Here is a 16,883-nt window from a genome sequence, read left to right as displayed (position 1 = left end):
GACTAACTGGTTATGTTTCAACTCCTAAATCTGCCACTGCTTTTGATGACAAGAAGGGTATTCGGACCCTAAATCTTTTCTTCTCCTGAACCAATAGACTTCACATATTCTGAAAAGGAACAAAGGAATGTCATCATTATTATTATTAGTCCTATTATAATGTTTAAAAAATTTCTCAAGTTTAACAATTCAGAGAGTGAAAAAGACTGCATCGTGTCAGTTACCTAATGTACATGTTAATCACCTAACGTACATGTTAGTCACCTAACGTACATATTAGTTACTTACCGGCGGAGTTGTGACTGTCAACAGTTTAGAATAACTAGAGTGTGCACCGAACTATAGTGCCACTTGGTGCACTGGTTCCACTTTTAGTTGCAATGAATCGACAAAATGGCTGATAGGGCCTGCTGTTTATTATTGTTTAAATATTTGAATGCTTTTATTTAAGTGTACATCACAGCCAAGGTTTATATTCTCTTGTTAACCATATAATCTCTTGTTAACCTTGGTATGACAGCCTTTGGATTTTGATAACACCTCACTATTTGAGTGGTTTTATACATTGCTTCTATTAATGAGAAGTTTGATAGAAAGAACACAGAAAGTTCTATTAATATTATTATATATTAATATTATATTATTATATTATTAGCTCGAAAATAAGCATGAACTACGCAGTATTTGTTGTATAGCCTTCAGACAGCTTAAACAGTTGCCAACATATGTCCCTAGTGTACCGTAACACTTTAAACTCTTGAATATCGACTCTGCCATGACGATGTTCACTGTAATTTGGATGCTCCGTCCCAAGACTAGGCAGCTAGATACAAGCTAGTTCCCATCAGAAAAGTCGTGCGGTCGCGGTATACGGCATATATGACAGAAAGATTTTTCTTTCTCATCAGAAAAGTGTTCTTTCCGCTTTAACTCGCTACAACCCTCGAACATATTCCTTTCTCATCCCCACGCTGCGAGTAGCTACTCAGTTGAGAAAATAATAAAGAACGATCTTTTATTGAGAATACATAGTACATCATCTTCATTGTTGATTAAGAGTAGTATATAGTCAACTTTGAGTGATATATTGTTGACTTAGAGTGGTACTTCGAGTAGACTTCGACTTTCGCAGCGTGGGGATGAGAAAGGAATATGTTCGCGGGTTGTAGCGAGTTAAAGGTTGACTCGCAACAAAATTCACATTACAGTTATTTGGTATCAAAAAATTTACCATGTCTTACTCTGCTGTGTTGTAGGTGCAAAATATGTGGAAATGTGATTACAAGCTCTTAAAAGCTAAAAAACGAACAGTTAATCGCAGCCATCACGAGACCGCCGTAGATTAGAATCTCTTTCCAAAACGGCTCAAATGGGACGTATTTGTACAAGATGCCTTCTGTTTACACTTTCACGCAACCTCATTCGTCGAAATATTTTCACAAATATACTTCACACATTCAATAAAACCATGTCTATTGTTCTTACGCGTCTGTTTTATCATCATTGTAATGCTGTTACTTTGAGCACTGATATCTCAAAACCTATGTACCATAAAAATTCGTTTTATTTTTTAACTTTAGTTCGAAGGAGTACATATCATCCTCTGATAAACATGACGAACGTGCCTGTTGGTCACCTGCGATAGTCGAAAAATGTTGCAGAAGTTATTCGCGCAGTTTGGCAGGAAGTATGGGTCACATAATCAGATTACGACTAGACGATTAGACCAAGCCGAAACAAAACTGTAAACTAGCGAGTGTCTATATTTGGTAAGGGCTCTTCAGTAAACACCGAAGTGTTTGTCATAAACTAGTGCTACGATAAGTTTTATATTGAGCCTTTTATTGGCCTTTCAATTTACGTGAGAACATCCCGTGACAAAACAATAACCAAATGTAATGACTACGTCAGAGAAATAAACTGATTTCAATCTATGGCGGTTTCGTGATGGCGGCGGATTAACTGTTCGTTTTTGATCTTTTAAGAGCGTGTAATCACATATTTACATATTTTGCACCTACAACATAGCAGAGTAAGACATGGTGAATTTTTTGATACCAAATAACTGTAATGTGAATTTTGTTACAACTCAACCTTTAAAGCGGAAAGGAGACTTTTCTAATGGAAACTAGCTTTTCCAGGCAGCTCAGAAAAAATGGACTTGTTTGGGTGAATCCACTTAGACCACGGACCTCTTTTATTTGTCTAGAATTCTCAATAATTTCTATGCCATGACTCGGTAACATTCATTATGTTGTACGACTGTTGTTAGAGCAAAGATATGTTATTATAGGCGAGATGGACTCGTCTTATCACGCTAAGAACTCTGAGAATGCCACCCGCTACAGAAATCCTCCACCTATACCAAAACCACAAAGTGCTACCAGCTCTCTCAGGTCACGAGCAGACGTTATGATAGTCTATGACGGGCTAGATAACCCTCAAGCATCCGCTCAACAAGAGAGCAGCGGGTGTCAGCGCACTTGCAGAACTGCAGACGGCGGACAAACTGGTAGTCATAGCAGTGGCCAAAGTAGTTGCGAAGACCAGCCTGTTAGGAGGCGGCATCGATGGCAGATTAGTCGTTCAAATATGACAAGGTCAGCGTCTTTTTCACACCTTCTCGGCGGCTCACGCGTGGAGACGGCGTTCGTTGCAGATGGTGCACATACTGTCTACCATGGATCCTGCCATAAACCCAACTCAAGGTAGTTTATAGTTAACAAATTTGGTATCATTTTAATGTACAGCATCTTCGCTATCTGTTTTCATGTTTATGATCCTTCTGAAGCAACACTTGCTGTTATCTCGTCAAGTTATATTAAATGTAACTTGCTTTTTAACATTTGCTATAGCATCCCTTAGTTTATAGTCTGAGGAGAGTTAAACATGTTGCAAAACTGTAACAGTGTTTAATACAATGTCTTGAGTGAGAGGTTTTACACCAAACTTATACAGTAGTACAGAAAACAGTAGTACTTCACATTATACGCAATGCCTTACGTAATTCGTAGCCAAAACTTCACATAAATTCTTTATGGTACGTGGAATTCACATAAAAAGAGGTTTACTTTATAGGAGTGTTTACTGTACTAATATCACTCTGATACCAATCAGATTTCAGTGACCGGAAGTGGAAGAGAAATGGAAGGATTATTATTTTATCCCACAAATAAAGCAGCATCATATGAGAGAGTAAACTAAATATGTAAATGCTAGATCGATTTGTTACATTTTGAATACGTTTTGGGGATGTTGGTTGCTATTATAGGTTTAAGAGTTCAGGAGTGCTATTGGGTTGTCATGGTTGTCTCCATGCTATTGCTTATCACTGTACTTGACAACTATTCCTTCTGGTTACAATCAGCTTCTGGTGCTGTGGCAGACATGTTTCTATTAGTGGATGCACTTAGACTGTTGTAGACCAAACATTTTTATTTTGGTGATTTGATTTCATGCGTCTTTTGTGAAAAAGTGCTCGCAAACAACCTGGTGAATTTAGGATCTTGTTGGGGCTCTGGCATGGTTTCAGCTGATGGGATTCTCCTGCTAGGTTTAAGGATTCTCTCACAATTTTTTTTCCGGATGCAGTAACCATGATTTGGATTGGTTTATGGCTAAAACAGCAGGCAGTATCGTATATCAGCTGTGTGCGCTTTGATTTTTAGCTTCATGCGCGTTAACAGTTTGGCTGGTAGGAAACACAAGAAAATCTACTGCAGCGTCTGTCCCTCATTTGTTCCGTAAAAATAATTACGGATAGAGGTTAGCGCTTCTCGTGGCAGGTTTTACTCGTTACAATCACCTTATATCTACAGATCCAATCTCACAAATGGATTGAGTCGAGCGCAGTCTGCATATGACATAGATCATAAGCCAGCCAATCAGGCACCTACTTTTTGTGATGCTCCGCCTACTAGGAGTGTGTCGAACCGATACTTAGCCAGAGAACACCAACCAACAGACAGACCATTCTCTCATCTCTATGGCTCCACCGAGCACCCAGCGTGTTCGTATCCCGTCCCTCATCTGCCGCGACAGTGAGTCTAAATTTATCTAACACAAGTACCCTGATATATCATCAGGTGTAGTAACTATCGCTACAATTATTCAGAAGTAGTGCTGAGTAGTCGAGTGGTGCAGTTGTTAGTGTGTTGCTCTACCGTGCCGATATTTGTGAGTACAAATCTTGCATGATGCAAACATTTTTTCCCAAGCTTCAACAGTGGTTTCAGACTGACACTGCTCTTATTATAGTAAAAATGACCTAATGCCTGGTGTTGCACTGCTAATAAAAAAGTTTTTGCATAGAAAATTTATTTTTAAACAACATATACAACATTCACCATTTCTACTTTTAAATGAAGATGTTTGTTATTTTTGTGTTGGCTATAAGTTTAATTAAGTTAATGCCATATGTTTGTCGTTTGTTTGTCTGTCTGTCCATGTGTCCAGCTCTTGCAATTTAAATCTAGCAATAAAAAATCCGCTTCGTAGGGGTTTGAGCTCAGACCCTCCAGGTCTGAAGATCAGAAATCTAAATCACTACACTACAATCGTTCAAGTAACAGTAGCGATGAATGATTGCAATCGTTCAAGTAACAGTAGCGATGAATGATTGTGATGAAATTCACTACAAATTGCGTCTATTTTTAACTTTTTAAATATTCGGTCATGCAATTAAAAAAACGAATTAATTGACCAATTGTTTAACTTCAACGTGCTCTATTTATTTGGCTAACTTCACGTAAATCTTTTATAGTCGGTATTGGTCGGATCGTCGAGAAAGCTGGTCGCTTTCTCAAAATTTCGATACGCTTTTTAGCAAACAAAGATTTGTAGTTGTTGCATCATTAATTAGGTTTAACACTTTGAAATACGAGATAATTCATGATGTTGTTTTCTCATCAGATCCTATACCCGAAGAACTCGTTTTGTTTTATTATCTCCTCTTCCTGTTTAGTTAGCATTACAAAACTTGTGACCGATTAATGCGTGATAGGTTTTTAGTATAACCTCAAAGTTTCATGTTGATTAGACAAATAATTTGTAAAATATATTGCGAACAATTCAAAAAATAAAACATGGCCTTTGACAGAGCATTATTTTCTAATGTTGTAGTTGTAGTACCAAATAACTGTAATGTGAATTTTGTTGCAAGTCAACCGTTAAGTCTGGATTGTAAGATTTGGAGTTATCTACATTAGCAGAAGGAGAAAATTCTCAGTTGTTTTGCAAAAAAAGTTTTGATTCTAGCTTAATTACAGCAGATCTTATGGTCATTAAACTGAATGCATGTTTACCATTAGTGCGAAAACATAGTTCTGAGAAAACTGGTGTTAAAGTTTGAAAAATGAAAACCAATGCACAATTTTGTTTACATTTCAAAATGTCATAGCAACCAATACCAAGAAGTTGTGATATTTATCTAGATTTCTGTATTTATATACGAAAAATTATGCTGAATTTAAAAATCTATACAGATTTTAGCTGGTTGTCATAGAAATAGCTGTATATTTATAAGAAAACTTATTACTTACTTTTGCAGATATTAAAAACGGCTTAGCAGTACCGCGATATCGGGCACAGCCAAGTCATCAATAAAATCTTTAGAAAAATAACAACAGTAACATATTGTTACTCGTAAATTGTTACTAAATTGTAAATTGTAATATGTTACTCTACACACTCGTAAATTGATCTCACTCACACTCACATATTGATCTCGTAAATCAGAATAATTATTCTTATAATTAAATCTGATAATAATCTTATAAAATCGAATAATTATTCTTATAATTAAATATTGTAATAATCTTGTAAGAATCGTTAGGAAGATATCATCGTAATTCCCTTTACTTTCACTGCTTTTGACATCAGTTGGAATACCGAAGTACTCATTATAAGTGTCCAAAATGTCAGAGTTATCTTTAAAATCGGCAAAAAAGAAACGATTATATTTATCGGATGCCATTCTTCAATACTTCCTGTTTACCATAGCAACGGTTTTAAGGTTTTTTTTCGAGGGTTAAAGGTTTCTATTGGCTAAACTTACTTCAGATTCAGAAAGAGCACTCTTTGATTGGTCCAGATGCACGTGTTACAAAAATTGTTATCAATATTATAAATTCAGTTGGTGCAACTTCAAAGTCGGATAACTCCACTTCGTGATTCACAACTTAACCATTGTTTCTGCGATCGCGACCCGTTTTGTTAAATTTCACGCATTTACTTCTTTAATTGCGTCAGTTTATAATTATCATCATTTTATTAATGTTTATGTATTTTGGGATACAATGTTACTGTGATGCACTAGGAGAGAAGCTTTAATCGACTGTTGTAGTCAGTCGCTAAATGATGTCAACAGACCCTCTGGGAGCAAATATGCCGACAGACGAGATGACTCAGAGAGGTACATCGACAGCGGATCCATTAGACTGAGGTTTCACAGCACCCCGTCTATGAACACGGATGATTCTCTGCCTTACGGTTAGCATATTTATTTCATTTTAGTTTGTTTCATTTTCTTGTAAAACCTTGTTGTGTACTGACCGCAGTCAAACTTTGACATATGAGGCTAATACATTCCGATATTTGTTTTGTATGTCAAAACTGTTGCATGTTTAAGCAAATATTCTTATAGGAATAAATTAAATTTTGTTTGCTTGGTTTCTGCCCCGAAAAAAAAGTGAACAGGAAAATTTCATATAGTTACGTTGTGCAATAGTGCCTTGTAAAACCTAAATGCAAACACCTAAATTGAATGTAAACATACCATTATTAAAGACATAAATAACCAGTAAAAAAAGTTTTTATTGTTACTTTACCTGCGAGGCATCTGAATGGACGTATAGGCTTGGTAATGTGTAAGATTGGTAGCAGAGTGAGTGATAAAAATATGCAATGTAACTTTTAAACTAAATTAACCTAGTTTCTATAGTTTAATTATTTTGCATTTAATAATTTCTACTATAATTTTTACCAGTCCTGTAAAAATGGTCTAATGACGATTGGTCCAATCCCAATTGGCCTAAAACTATTTTGTTTAAAACCAATCGTACGATTGGGTAACTTGTGTGTACAATTAAAATCTTTAATTCATGTTTTGGTATTTTTTATTTTCTATTTTTTGTTGTTATATCTATTTTAGACTAATCCTCATTAGACCAAATGATATATTGGACGAATAGACTTTATACTAAATGTCTTTAGAATGATTGGTCTATTAGGACAAATGGATTTTTAGTAGAGCTGCACAATGATCGCGTTAATTAAACGATTAACGGCGACTAATACAAATAAACGATTAACTGAGTTGGGCCAATTAATCTTCAATTAAAATGCAACCTAGGTGATGATCTTGATGTGGTTCCTTTCCTTTGTACTGTTTAGTACCATACGTTAGTGATACTAACGTAGCTAGCGGGTTACTACCATTTAATTTACTAGCAAATAAATATTATGACAAGCAACCCTTTGTAACCAATAAATTAAACCACAATTATTTTGCACTCGACTATGAAAACACAGTGAGTCGCTAGCATTAAACTTGTTTATACAATACAATGCACAAGCGCCGTGCCAATCTAGCTGTAAGCAGCCATGTTGTTAATTGTTTGAACATGATTCTAGGTAACAGCAACAAAAGTGGTTTCAGTATTATTTAATATCTTACAGTTTATTTTTGTTTATTTTTAAAAACTTTTTTAAGTAAATTATACATGTATTTTCATTTTTCAAAAAAATCACAATCATATTTTAGCTTCAGAATATTAGTAATATAAGATTGACACTTTATTGGAACATGAAAGCAGAAAAATGTCTTCCACCCTAGGTAGCGCATTTCTGTAAGTTGTTGGAAGCATAAACAAGAAAGCGAAGTGCAGTATATGCCAGAAAGAATTTGCTTACCACCACAGCACATCATCATTAAGATATATTTTAACTAATTCTCATCCTACCGCCCAGAAATCATCACCAGCTGTCGCAGACAATAACTAATACTACTGACTACCGGCACTACTGTCCCCTGTGAGCGGCTATTCTCTAAAGCTGGCAATATTGTATGTTGGAAGAGGGCATCTCTTTCAGATAATGTGAATAAACTGCGCTGCCTCAACTCTTGGCTGACTTAATTATAGACTTTCATAGACAGTTCTCATACTCATAATAATTATTACATTGTAACTTATGTACATTGTACATAACATGTACTACTGCTAACAATTGTTTAAAATATAATTAATCTATATGTAGCTGTATTATTTGTTTTTGAATATGCAGGTTTTTGCTAGATTAATTCTAAGATTAATCGAAGATTAACTGGTTCAGACCAGTTATTAATCACGATCAATTTTTATAATCGTTGTGCAGCTCTAATTTTTACCAAATTTTCGTACCAAACCCATTTTTTATCGTTACAGAATTGTGATGTTCTGAAAAAATTTGGATTTTCTGTGTTGAAATTTTTGACCATAGAAGTGCAAGTGATCGTAAGATGAGGTTTGACCATAGTTTTGTGTAAGAACAAAGAAGACTGTATTTTGGAGGAGGACGGGTTTAAGTTTTTCCTGTGGTTTGTGGGGCCTTGTTCCAGATTACATGAATAGTGGTGTTTATTTATTAACAGCAATACTAATCCTTTCAGTAGCCTCAAATCTTATATAACTCTCATTTAGTGCTGGTTACCAACTCTTGCTACTTCCTGTTTGTTAGAATACCATCTTTGGACTCTTACGGTGGCTATTTACTACGACTATGTACCGTGGAGCTGAGGCTACCCAGATGCATTGTCTGTGCAGCTAACACCTCACTGATGGGTGTACTACACAGCGTATCTTAACAAACATGTTGGTCTATGTCAGTTGAGAGGACACTGAGGCATCTGTGATTGACTGAAAGGGCTGATTTCTCTTGAATTAAAGTTTATTCATTTCGAGCTGATTTCATTCGCTTATGAACAATTCTTTGCAGAAACATTTATTTATATATGAAGAAAACCCATTATCCCCTGTAACAGTTATTCAATGGGCACTTGTGTCAAGTGGAACTCCTAGGAAATGCGTCAGGATAGTTCTTTAGCCTATTAGCTCTATTTAAACTTGTCTTTTTTTTCATTCAATTCGTTTCATAAACTCAACTTTTTTTAAAAATTAACTGATTTTACACATTAACATGTAGCCATTTTTTGAACAAAATTATAACAGTGCAAATTGTTGCTAGTCCATATTGATAATCGCTGTGCTGACTCGCTTAAATAATGATAATGGAAAATCCAGCTAGGACGAGATAACCTTCATGTGACTAAAAGCCAATTCTCATTGGTCAGTCTATCACAGCTCGTTGTTTAGTGCTGTCAATGTGTTTAGCCATGGTGGATGTCTACCCTATTTCTCACCTGTTGACACATGTTCATCTTACCAGAGCTGTTTGATGAGGGATACCGGCAGCGACTTGTGAAGTGTCTGCAGTTGGTGCTGCTTTTTCTGCCTCCTTCCAACAGGAGAGTCCTCCATATGCTCCTTAAGCTGCTCAATAAGACTAGTTCCAATAAAGAGCTTGTCTTTGAGTCGGGCCTCTCCAACAGACGCCTCGTAAGTTCATCTTTTTTAAACAGATTTCTGCCCTCGGGTTACGGTTACCGAGGCATGTCCCTGTCAGGACTTAGATATGAGATCGTGTTTGGCTTCTTTTCAAATATTTTTAAATCCAATATAATGGTTGAATAATACTGTAGTGGGTGTATATTTAAACTTTAATGATTTATGGAATAACTGTCATGATTGCCTGCTGAAACGGTGAAGCGTGGCATCTTTACTGTATTTAAAGGAAATTACTTTTGGTTTTTTGTTGAAAATTGGTGCAGTTTTAACATTTAATAATTTATATGGGCGTATCTATAAATAATAATTAGACATTAAGAGTTATTTGATGCCACTACACATGCACATTTACTCCAGTTATAAAATTCTTTGAATTAAATGATGCAGTATTTTCTTGGCTTTCAGGTAATATAAAATTTACTGCTTTCAGAATAGTAGTTCTGGAGCTATGAAGTGCAACATGCGTAAATGATGGAACATTTTGTGATGTTCCATCATTTACACATGTTGCACTTCATACCTTTTTTAATGTTTTTCAGCCATGTTACCTCAGATTTCTTTGTTCACATTAAGTGGCACATTAAGTGGTTCTTAGCCTAATAGTTTTACCAGTTGCTCTGATGAAATGTGTCATTTTTGTGCCCGATGACTTTACAACGCATCATGTTGGAATGAAACTGTTAGTTTTATGGTTACTATAAAAGTTGGACTCACTGTGATTGGCCCAAGTGTCGATTGTCCATTGGACAGATACTTATTATTAACTCTGAGCCTCTGTTTTTCAATGAAAATATAACAGTGCGAGTTTAACAAATGCTGTTGCCATCACCAATGTAACCGGCCCTTGGGTTTTTTTTTCAGCTACAGGAGATCTGTACAATACACAATAGCTATCTGTCATTTGTGTGTTTTATTAGTGCGTGTAATCCTTCTACTGTTCCTTGAAGCAATAGGTTAGTTAGGAATAATAAACACTATAATAATGATGAATTAATTATCAAGTACTATGTCATTGTTTTTTATGCTTTTAGTCGCTAACAAAGTGACATTATTCGTTTTTTTGTCGCGATTATCATTTTACTACAGATTATACAACATTTGGATTTTTATTGTTTAAGGAACAAAACAACTCAGCAACTTAGCATTTCATGTATATCTGTAAATTTATATGCAAATTATCGATGACCTTAACTCTATAAAATGGTATTTTTAAAAATATCAAAATTATGCAAAACTATTGAATGCCCGGCATCGCGCCAGTATTAAAAATAGCTTATAAACAGTGGTAGATAATGTAGTTGCCATTGGCTAATTTGAGTAAGCTAGCATGCGTATTGCTAAACTTACTAATAAGAGCCGTGAGAGCAAGCTTTAGTGGCATTGCGCGTAACACGAGTCGCTATGCATATTTTAACCCAGATAATGACTCATATCACACAATGATTGCATTGCAGCCAGTGTAGCTTAATGGGTTAGCTTGTCGCCCTGTGAACGGGAGGTGCCGAGATTAAATCTTCTGCGATAGGAATTCTTTATTGCTAGACTTTAATCGCTATAGCTGGACAGACACTGAACGATGACAGAGAGAATGTGTCATGCCTAAATTATTTCAAAATATAATAAATAGCTATGCGATTACAATTAATCTTTTCTGTTATTATATTCTTGAGTTTTTAAAACATTTCTATGTGACCTGTGTATGCTATTATCTTTCATCTGTAAACTTTCAGAACTCAATCGCGAGTGGCGTAAGTTTTACAGATGTTGTCGCTTCAGTCTCTCCTGCTTTACATGCCAATCGTATTTCTAGTTGCTTGGTTTCTATCCGCTCCTGTATCGTGCTAATTTTAACAAGTTGAAACTGTATTCTTGTATACCTCTCACGACTTTTGATTTTCTTTTATTTATTGCTTTTAGTAATGCCTAAAATCTTCAGGTAACTCTATGCCGATTGCTGCCACCTCACTATTGCACGATCTCCTTTTTGCTCTTGTCACATCGTCCAGTTTGCCAACTGAGTGCTCCCCATCATCCTTTGTATTCCCTTCGCATATACTTTGTCATGTTTGTGGACCAGGAGCTTTATCGGAGGCTATTTGAGTTCCTAAGAGGCAGATGTTGCGTTGGAATTAACCATCCCTTGAAGCTAGGAATAATTTGAAACCAGATGTATTTAAAGGCAGTTGTAGCCTTAGACCAAAATCGTAAGAGTGAGACATTGCCGAAAAATCCCCCAAACTCAGGAATGAGCGGTGGTTAGTTGTGTCTTGAGGCTAGCAGCACTTTGATGCTAAAGTTTTACAAACCATCTTAATGTTTCTTAGATAGTGTGCCCTGTATTACAGACCACACAGCTCTTCTGGAAGTGCATAGTCAACTGTGAGGATGGTCGGGTGGTAGATACTGAGACATCAGTGAAGATTGTTCAGTTTCTGGTAGAGAATATGGAGGCGATCATGGAAGTTCCTACAGAGGTCAAGGATGATGTAGAGAGGAGAATACAGGCGACCAGGCAGCAGGCTCAACCAAAGGTTTTATTATTATAGTCATATCTTAAAGATGCTGCGTGTGTCAAGATTCGTTTACTCTAACAATAGGGTTTCAGCATTTCGATGGTTTCTGGGCGTTAGCACTCAACAAGCTGTTGGTGACCCGATTGGCTTTGTGTTTGGAAATTCCATGATGTAGTACTTACTAAGATCAAATCATATCACTTTCATCTACCGAGTGTGGAACCATGAATTTACTGTAGATAGAGAAACAATACACGATGCACAAACAACATAAACTCTCATCTATTGGCTCCCTGTGGTCAGCACTTATTCTGGCAAATATTACAGCCTTCCCAATGTTTTAGCATTCACTCTAAAATGATTATGATCCTTTCAGCATTTTGATAAGAGGGCTTTTTCCAAGAAAAATTTGAAGAATCGCTGTTGTGATACCCCCTGTTATCGCTTGTTTAGATTTGTCCATCTTTTGTTGGCTTCTCTTCGGTACTTATGGTAGCTACTAGCTTGAGACATTTGTATACTCAACTTCTCTGGTTCAGTTGGGATTTTATTCCAAGTCTTAACAACTGGTATTTTAAGATTTGAAACCAATCTCAAGGTTACCAGGTAATTATGCATGATTCAGGTAGCGCTCCAACCTGCCGCTCTGAGAAACAGAACAAACTTGCCTCGTCAGCAGAGCTGTCTGCCATCTAAGCCTACAGGAATTTCAGCGAAGGCAATAGGGAGACTGGGTATCACCACCCCTGGCAGAGTTTTCTGTGAGCAAATCACTGCTGAACAGTATAAGAATCAAGCTGATGAAGTGTTTGAGGTAAGGAGTTGTTCTCTCTTTGTTTACAGATTTTTACTTTTCTTGTTTTAGTATGTTTCTCTGCTTTGTATGTATTTATATTGTCAAACCTCTAATTGAACGCCATCTTTAATTAAATACAACCACTATTTGACCACCACCTCTAATTGACCGCCATTATAAGAAAAGGGTTGAAAAATGGAGTGCCACCCTTTGGCAGGGGAAACGACCACAATGTCGTTTACCAGTTGCGTGGGGAAACGACATTTATGTCTATTTCGGTAGATGTTTATAAAGCTGTCGCTTAGTAACGTAAAACAAAGGATATGAACACTAGTAAGTTTTAAATATCATCAACAAGATATCAGTCGATGATTTACAATATGAAACGATTATCTGAGAGGCGTTGCTTTGTGCTAAAAGCTAAGCAAATCGTGCCTCCTTGGAAAACAATGAAAGTTGGAAAAACCAGTCAACATCGGCTCGACTTTCAAAACGGTAAAATAAAAGATTATTTGATCCTGCGATCGTTAGTGATTTTTTGTCTGATCAGAATAAAAACAATTCAAATGATAGAAGTGATGTAAACTTTTTGGACTTTTAATATACTTGGAATATACAGAGAAAACGATCGTTATGGTGTCTCGCACGGCTACGCTATAGCGTTTACTCTACCGAAAAAAAATGCTTCCAAGCATTTCATACAGGGACAATTGCACATGGTTGTATTTTTTTTGAGTAGCATATATATAAATGAATGTTTATGTACAAACATTTTTGTTCATAGAAATAAATTTAAGATTTGAGCTATGCATGTTCATAAAATATCGATTTTATTGAATTTTCTAAAATAAATTACATGAGTTTCGGTTGTTTTTGGGGGGCTTATACCTGGTCAAAGGGTTAATTCAACACCACTTCTATTTGACTGCCACTTTGACATTCTTTGATCTTTATAACCCATAACAGGAGTGATTAGTAGAAAAGTGTCCACAAAATTGTACTAATGACTCGGTTACATCAATAACAATTAATTCTTTTATTGTTTATGTTCGTATCGTATCCAAAGCTTTTCGATTTTTCTGTTAAAACTTTGAGAGCAGCACCATAAAATAATTAATACCTATATCAGGCTAATAGTAGTTCCTTGTTTAATGCGGTCTTGATACTTCGACGTATGTGAAAAACAGTTTACATTTACGATGGTATAGGAATGACTAGTTTGAGGCTAAAAGTTGTGTTTAGCCTCCATGGGACTAACAGTTTATCATTATTTGGACAAAATGCAATGCTTAAAAGTTTTGCTCTGCCAAAAAATTGTTTGCAAGCTAATGGCGACTAGTTCAGCAGTGCTGAACAAGAGTTATGGTCAGAAGACTTTGTCGAAGGTATTGAACAGACAGAAGCAGATAAAATCGTTCCGAGCAAAAGCAACAATCAGAACGCAACTGGCCAAGAGATTGCTGCAAATATTTTTGTTTTAAAAATGTTAATTTTTGTTTTTGTGTGTATTATAAGTATGGTTTGTTTATATCACTTGTGCTTAAATATATATTTGTAACATTCAATAGATTGCTATTACATAACTTATAAATTTGCAGATTTATAGCATTTTATTTGATAACATCCTTGTTGTTATCTCAACTCGGCTTACAACGGCGCCGCTCATAACTCTTCTATTGCGTATACTAAGCCAGTTTTCATGGCAAACTGTAAAAAAAATATCAGTGAGTGCAATGAGCTTTAATGCAACATTCTTAAATATAGATATAAAATAAAAAATGTGACTTCAAATTTATAATGAAATAAAAAATTAAACGCTCCAGCCAATTGCATAGCAGGGCACTGGCTATAATATCATCGCAGTTTAATTGAAAGCAATAGGTATCCACTGGTATAAAATATTTTTCGGCTTCCCAGAGCATGTTTATTTAGAGATCTTTGAAAAGTTGGAGGTAAGTTAGCTGGTTTCTTGTATCTAAAAAGGTCAAGTTGTTCTACCCGAAGGATACTGCAAAATATAGGTGACATTCGCTTTGCCCGTAAAAGGGCTAAATTTATCTTTCCAAAATTCTAACAAGCTATTTGAAAAACACAACACCAGCCTCTATTTGAACTCCACCTCCAATTGATGGCCACTATAGGGGAGGGTTAAAAATTGAGCGCCATGGCATTCAAATAGAGGTTTTACAGTAACTTTTATTGGCATTAGTAATCATTAACAATGTGATGCCCTTTTATTAGATTCCAAAAGATGAAAAAATAAATAGAATAAATTCCAAAAGAAATAATGAAAAGACAAAAGTCAGGAAATCAGGAATATAATTTACCTTGTTAGTCCAACTGTACATTCTCACTGATGGGGGTTTAACTGTCACAATATGAACAGATCTAAGATATTGCTACCTTCACTTGTTTTAGTTTTCCATGAAAGAATTGCTGAAAAACATCGTAGAAGACCAGAAGATGTCCGTCAAGGAGAAAATGAAAAGACTAAAGCAGGTAACAATCAGAGATAACCATCATCTGATTCCTATACTGGAGAAAAAAGCTAATTCGTGCTCAACGGTTTATGATTGGATCTATGAGAGCTATCATACTTTCTTCTTGTGGTGCATCCATGTGGTGCCATTCTCAGTGTCATGTGAGAATGTCTGTTCTCAATATGGCCTTTTAACATATGCTTTGTGGCCTAGATAGATGCACCTACCAGGTGATCTATCTCTACTACATTCCTTGAGCAGTCACACACATTGGAGCTGTTTAGGGTTACTCCTTAACAGCTTTCTCTTAGCAGAGATCAATAAGTAGTGACCTCATGCAAATATATGTTCATGAAATCGATTGAAAGATGAAAGTGAGATAAAATTTGTGTCCAATTGAAAAAAAAACAATTACCTACAGAGCTTTGCAAGTTTTTTTGTGTGAATTCTAGAGCATTTCTGGTCAGACGCTATCGTATAGCATCTAATCTCGCTGTCGCCTGTCATTTAATCTCGCTGGATTTTTATGCAATGCCTTCGCACTATATGATCACAGCATACGCGTGAACTACCAATGACACGCTATTGTTGATCATGAATAAAATTTGAGTAAGTCGGTCACCATATAGACTGATGTAGTGTGATTGTCTCTCCTTGCAGTTTGAGAGAACCTACCCTGAAATATATGCTCAAAAGTTTCCTACAGCTGAATCCGTGAAAGTCGCTTTGGATGACTTTGAGCGAAATCGTCCAAGGGTCAAACAGCCACTTCTATCTCGACCCATGAATCTGTTGAGAAAACTGCGGTAGTCGGAAAGGAATTGTATATTCATATACAGCAGTTGTCCCCTCTTGTATATACTAGATGCATGTGTATATACTAGTCGTGTGTATATTGCTGCTCTTAGATCTCTAGTCTCCCATAGTCACATCTCGTGTTTCGAGTTTATAGAGACATTTAGTGAAATTTGTATCAGATTTTCCATAACACGTAGTCACATGTGTGTCGTGGTATTCTCAGAAATGCCTTTACTTTATTTGTGTATGAAACTAGTTTGCATGTACGTAGGATAATGAACAAGCATGAGAACGTAGCATAAATTATATATAGTATATAATATTTAGGTATTTTTGTACCATAGTGTCTGAGATTATTATTTTTACTGGAAATTCTTCAGTAAGTTTTGTTCAGGTAATAAATATTGTAATAGATGAATATTGTATTAAAGTTCATCCGCAATTGGCTAGTCATATTACCGCCATATTCGTGTCGTGTTATGTATCAACAGAATTTTTGGCATACCGGGAGAATACCTTTGTCATTTTGTTTTAAACTGGTTATTGATATTAGTCTCGTTTACCTATCATAATTCATGAGATCTAAATCGGCAAATCATCACAACTCTAGCTCCAAAGGGTAGTCAACTCAATAAAACCAGTTCTATTTTTCAATTACTATGGCGAGTCATTTCATTGAGCTATTTTGGTTCAC

General features: G+C 35.9%; 1 protein-coding gene across 1 annotated transcript in view; it reads left to right on the top strand.

The window, feature by feature from the left end:
- Nucleotides 1-16,883, top strand: part of LOC137386300 (DEP domain-containing protein 1A-like) — a 30,540-nt gene extending 13,657 nt beyond the window's left edge. Inside the window, exons 8-16 of the mRNA XM_068072829.1 lie at nt 2,294-2,708; nt 3,819-4,040; nt 6,344-6,489; nt 9,424-9,593; nt 11,333-11,350; nt 11,948-12,133; nt 12,741-12,929; nt 15,330-15,410; nt 16,052-16,883. Coding sequence (XP_067928930.1) covers nt 2,294-2,708; nt 3,819-4,040; nt 6,344-6,489; nt 9,424-9,593; nt 11,333-11,350; nt 11,948-12,133; nt 12,741-12,929; nt 15,330-15,410; nt 16,052-16,201 — 1,577 coding nt within the window. The 3' untranslated portion in view covers nt 16,202-16,883. The remainder of the gene's footprint in view (nt 1-2,293; nt 2,709-3,818; nt 4,041-6,343; nt 6,490-9,423; nt 9,594-11,332; nt 11,351-11,947; nt 12,134-12,740; nt 12,930-15,329; nt 15,411-16,051) is intronic.

The sequence above is a fragment of the Watersipora subatra genome, chromosome 1 (assembly GCF_963576615.1).
Source record: "Watersipora subatra chromosome 1, tzWatSuba1.1, whole genome shotgun sequence".
NCBI classification, from domain to species: domain Eukaryota; kingdom Metazoa; phylum Bryozoa; class Gymnolaemata; order Cheilostomatida; family Watersiporidae; genus Watersipora; species Watersipora subatra.
The sequence above is the reverse complement of the archived record's forward strand: the minus strand, read 5'-3'. Positions and strand labels throughout refer to the sequence as shown.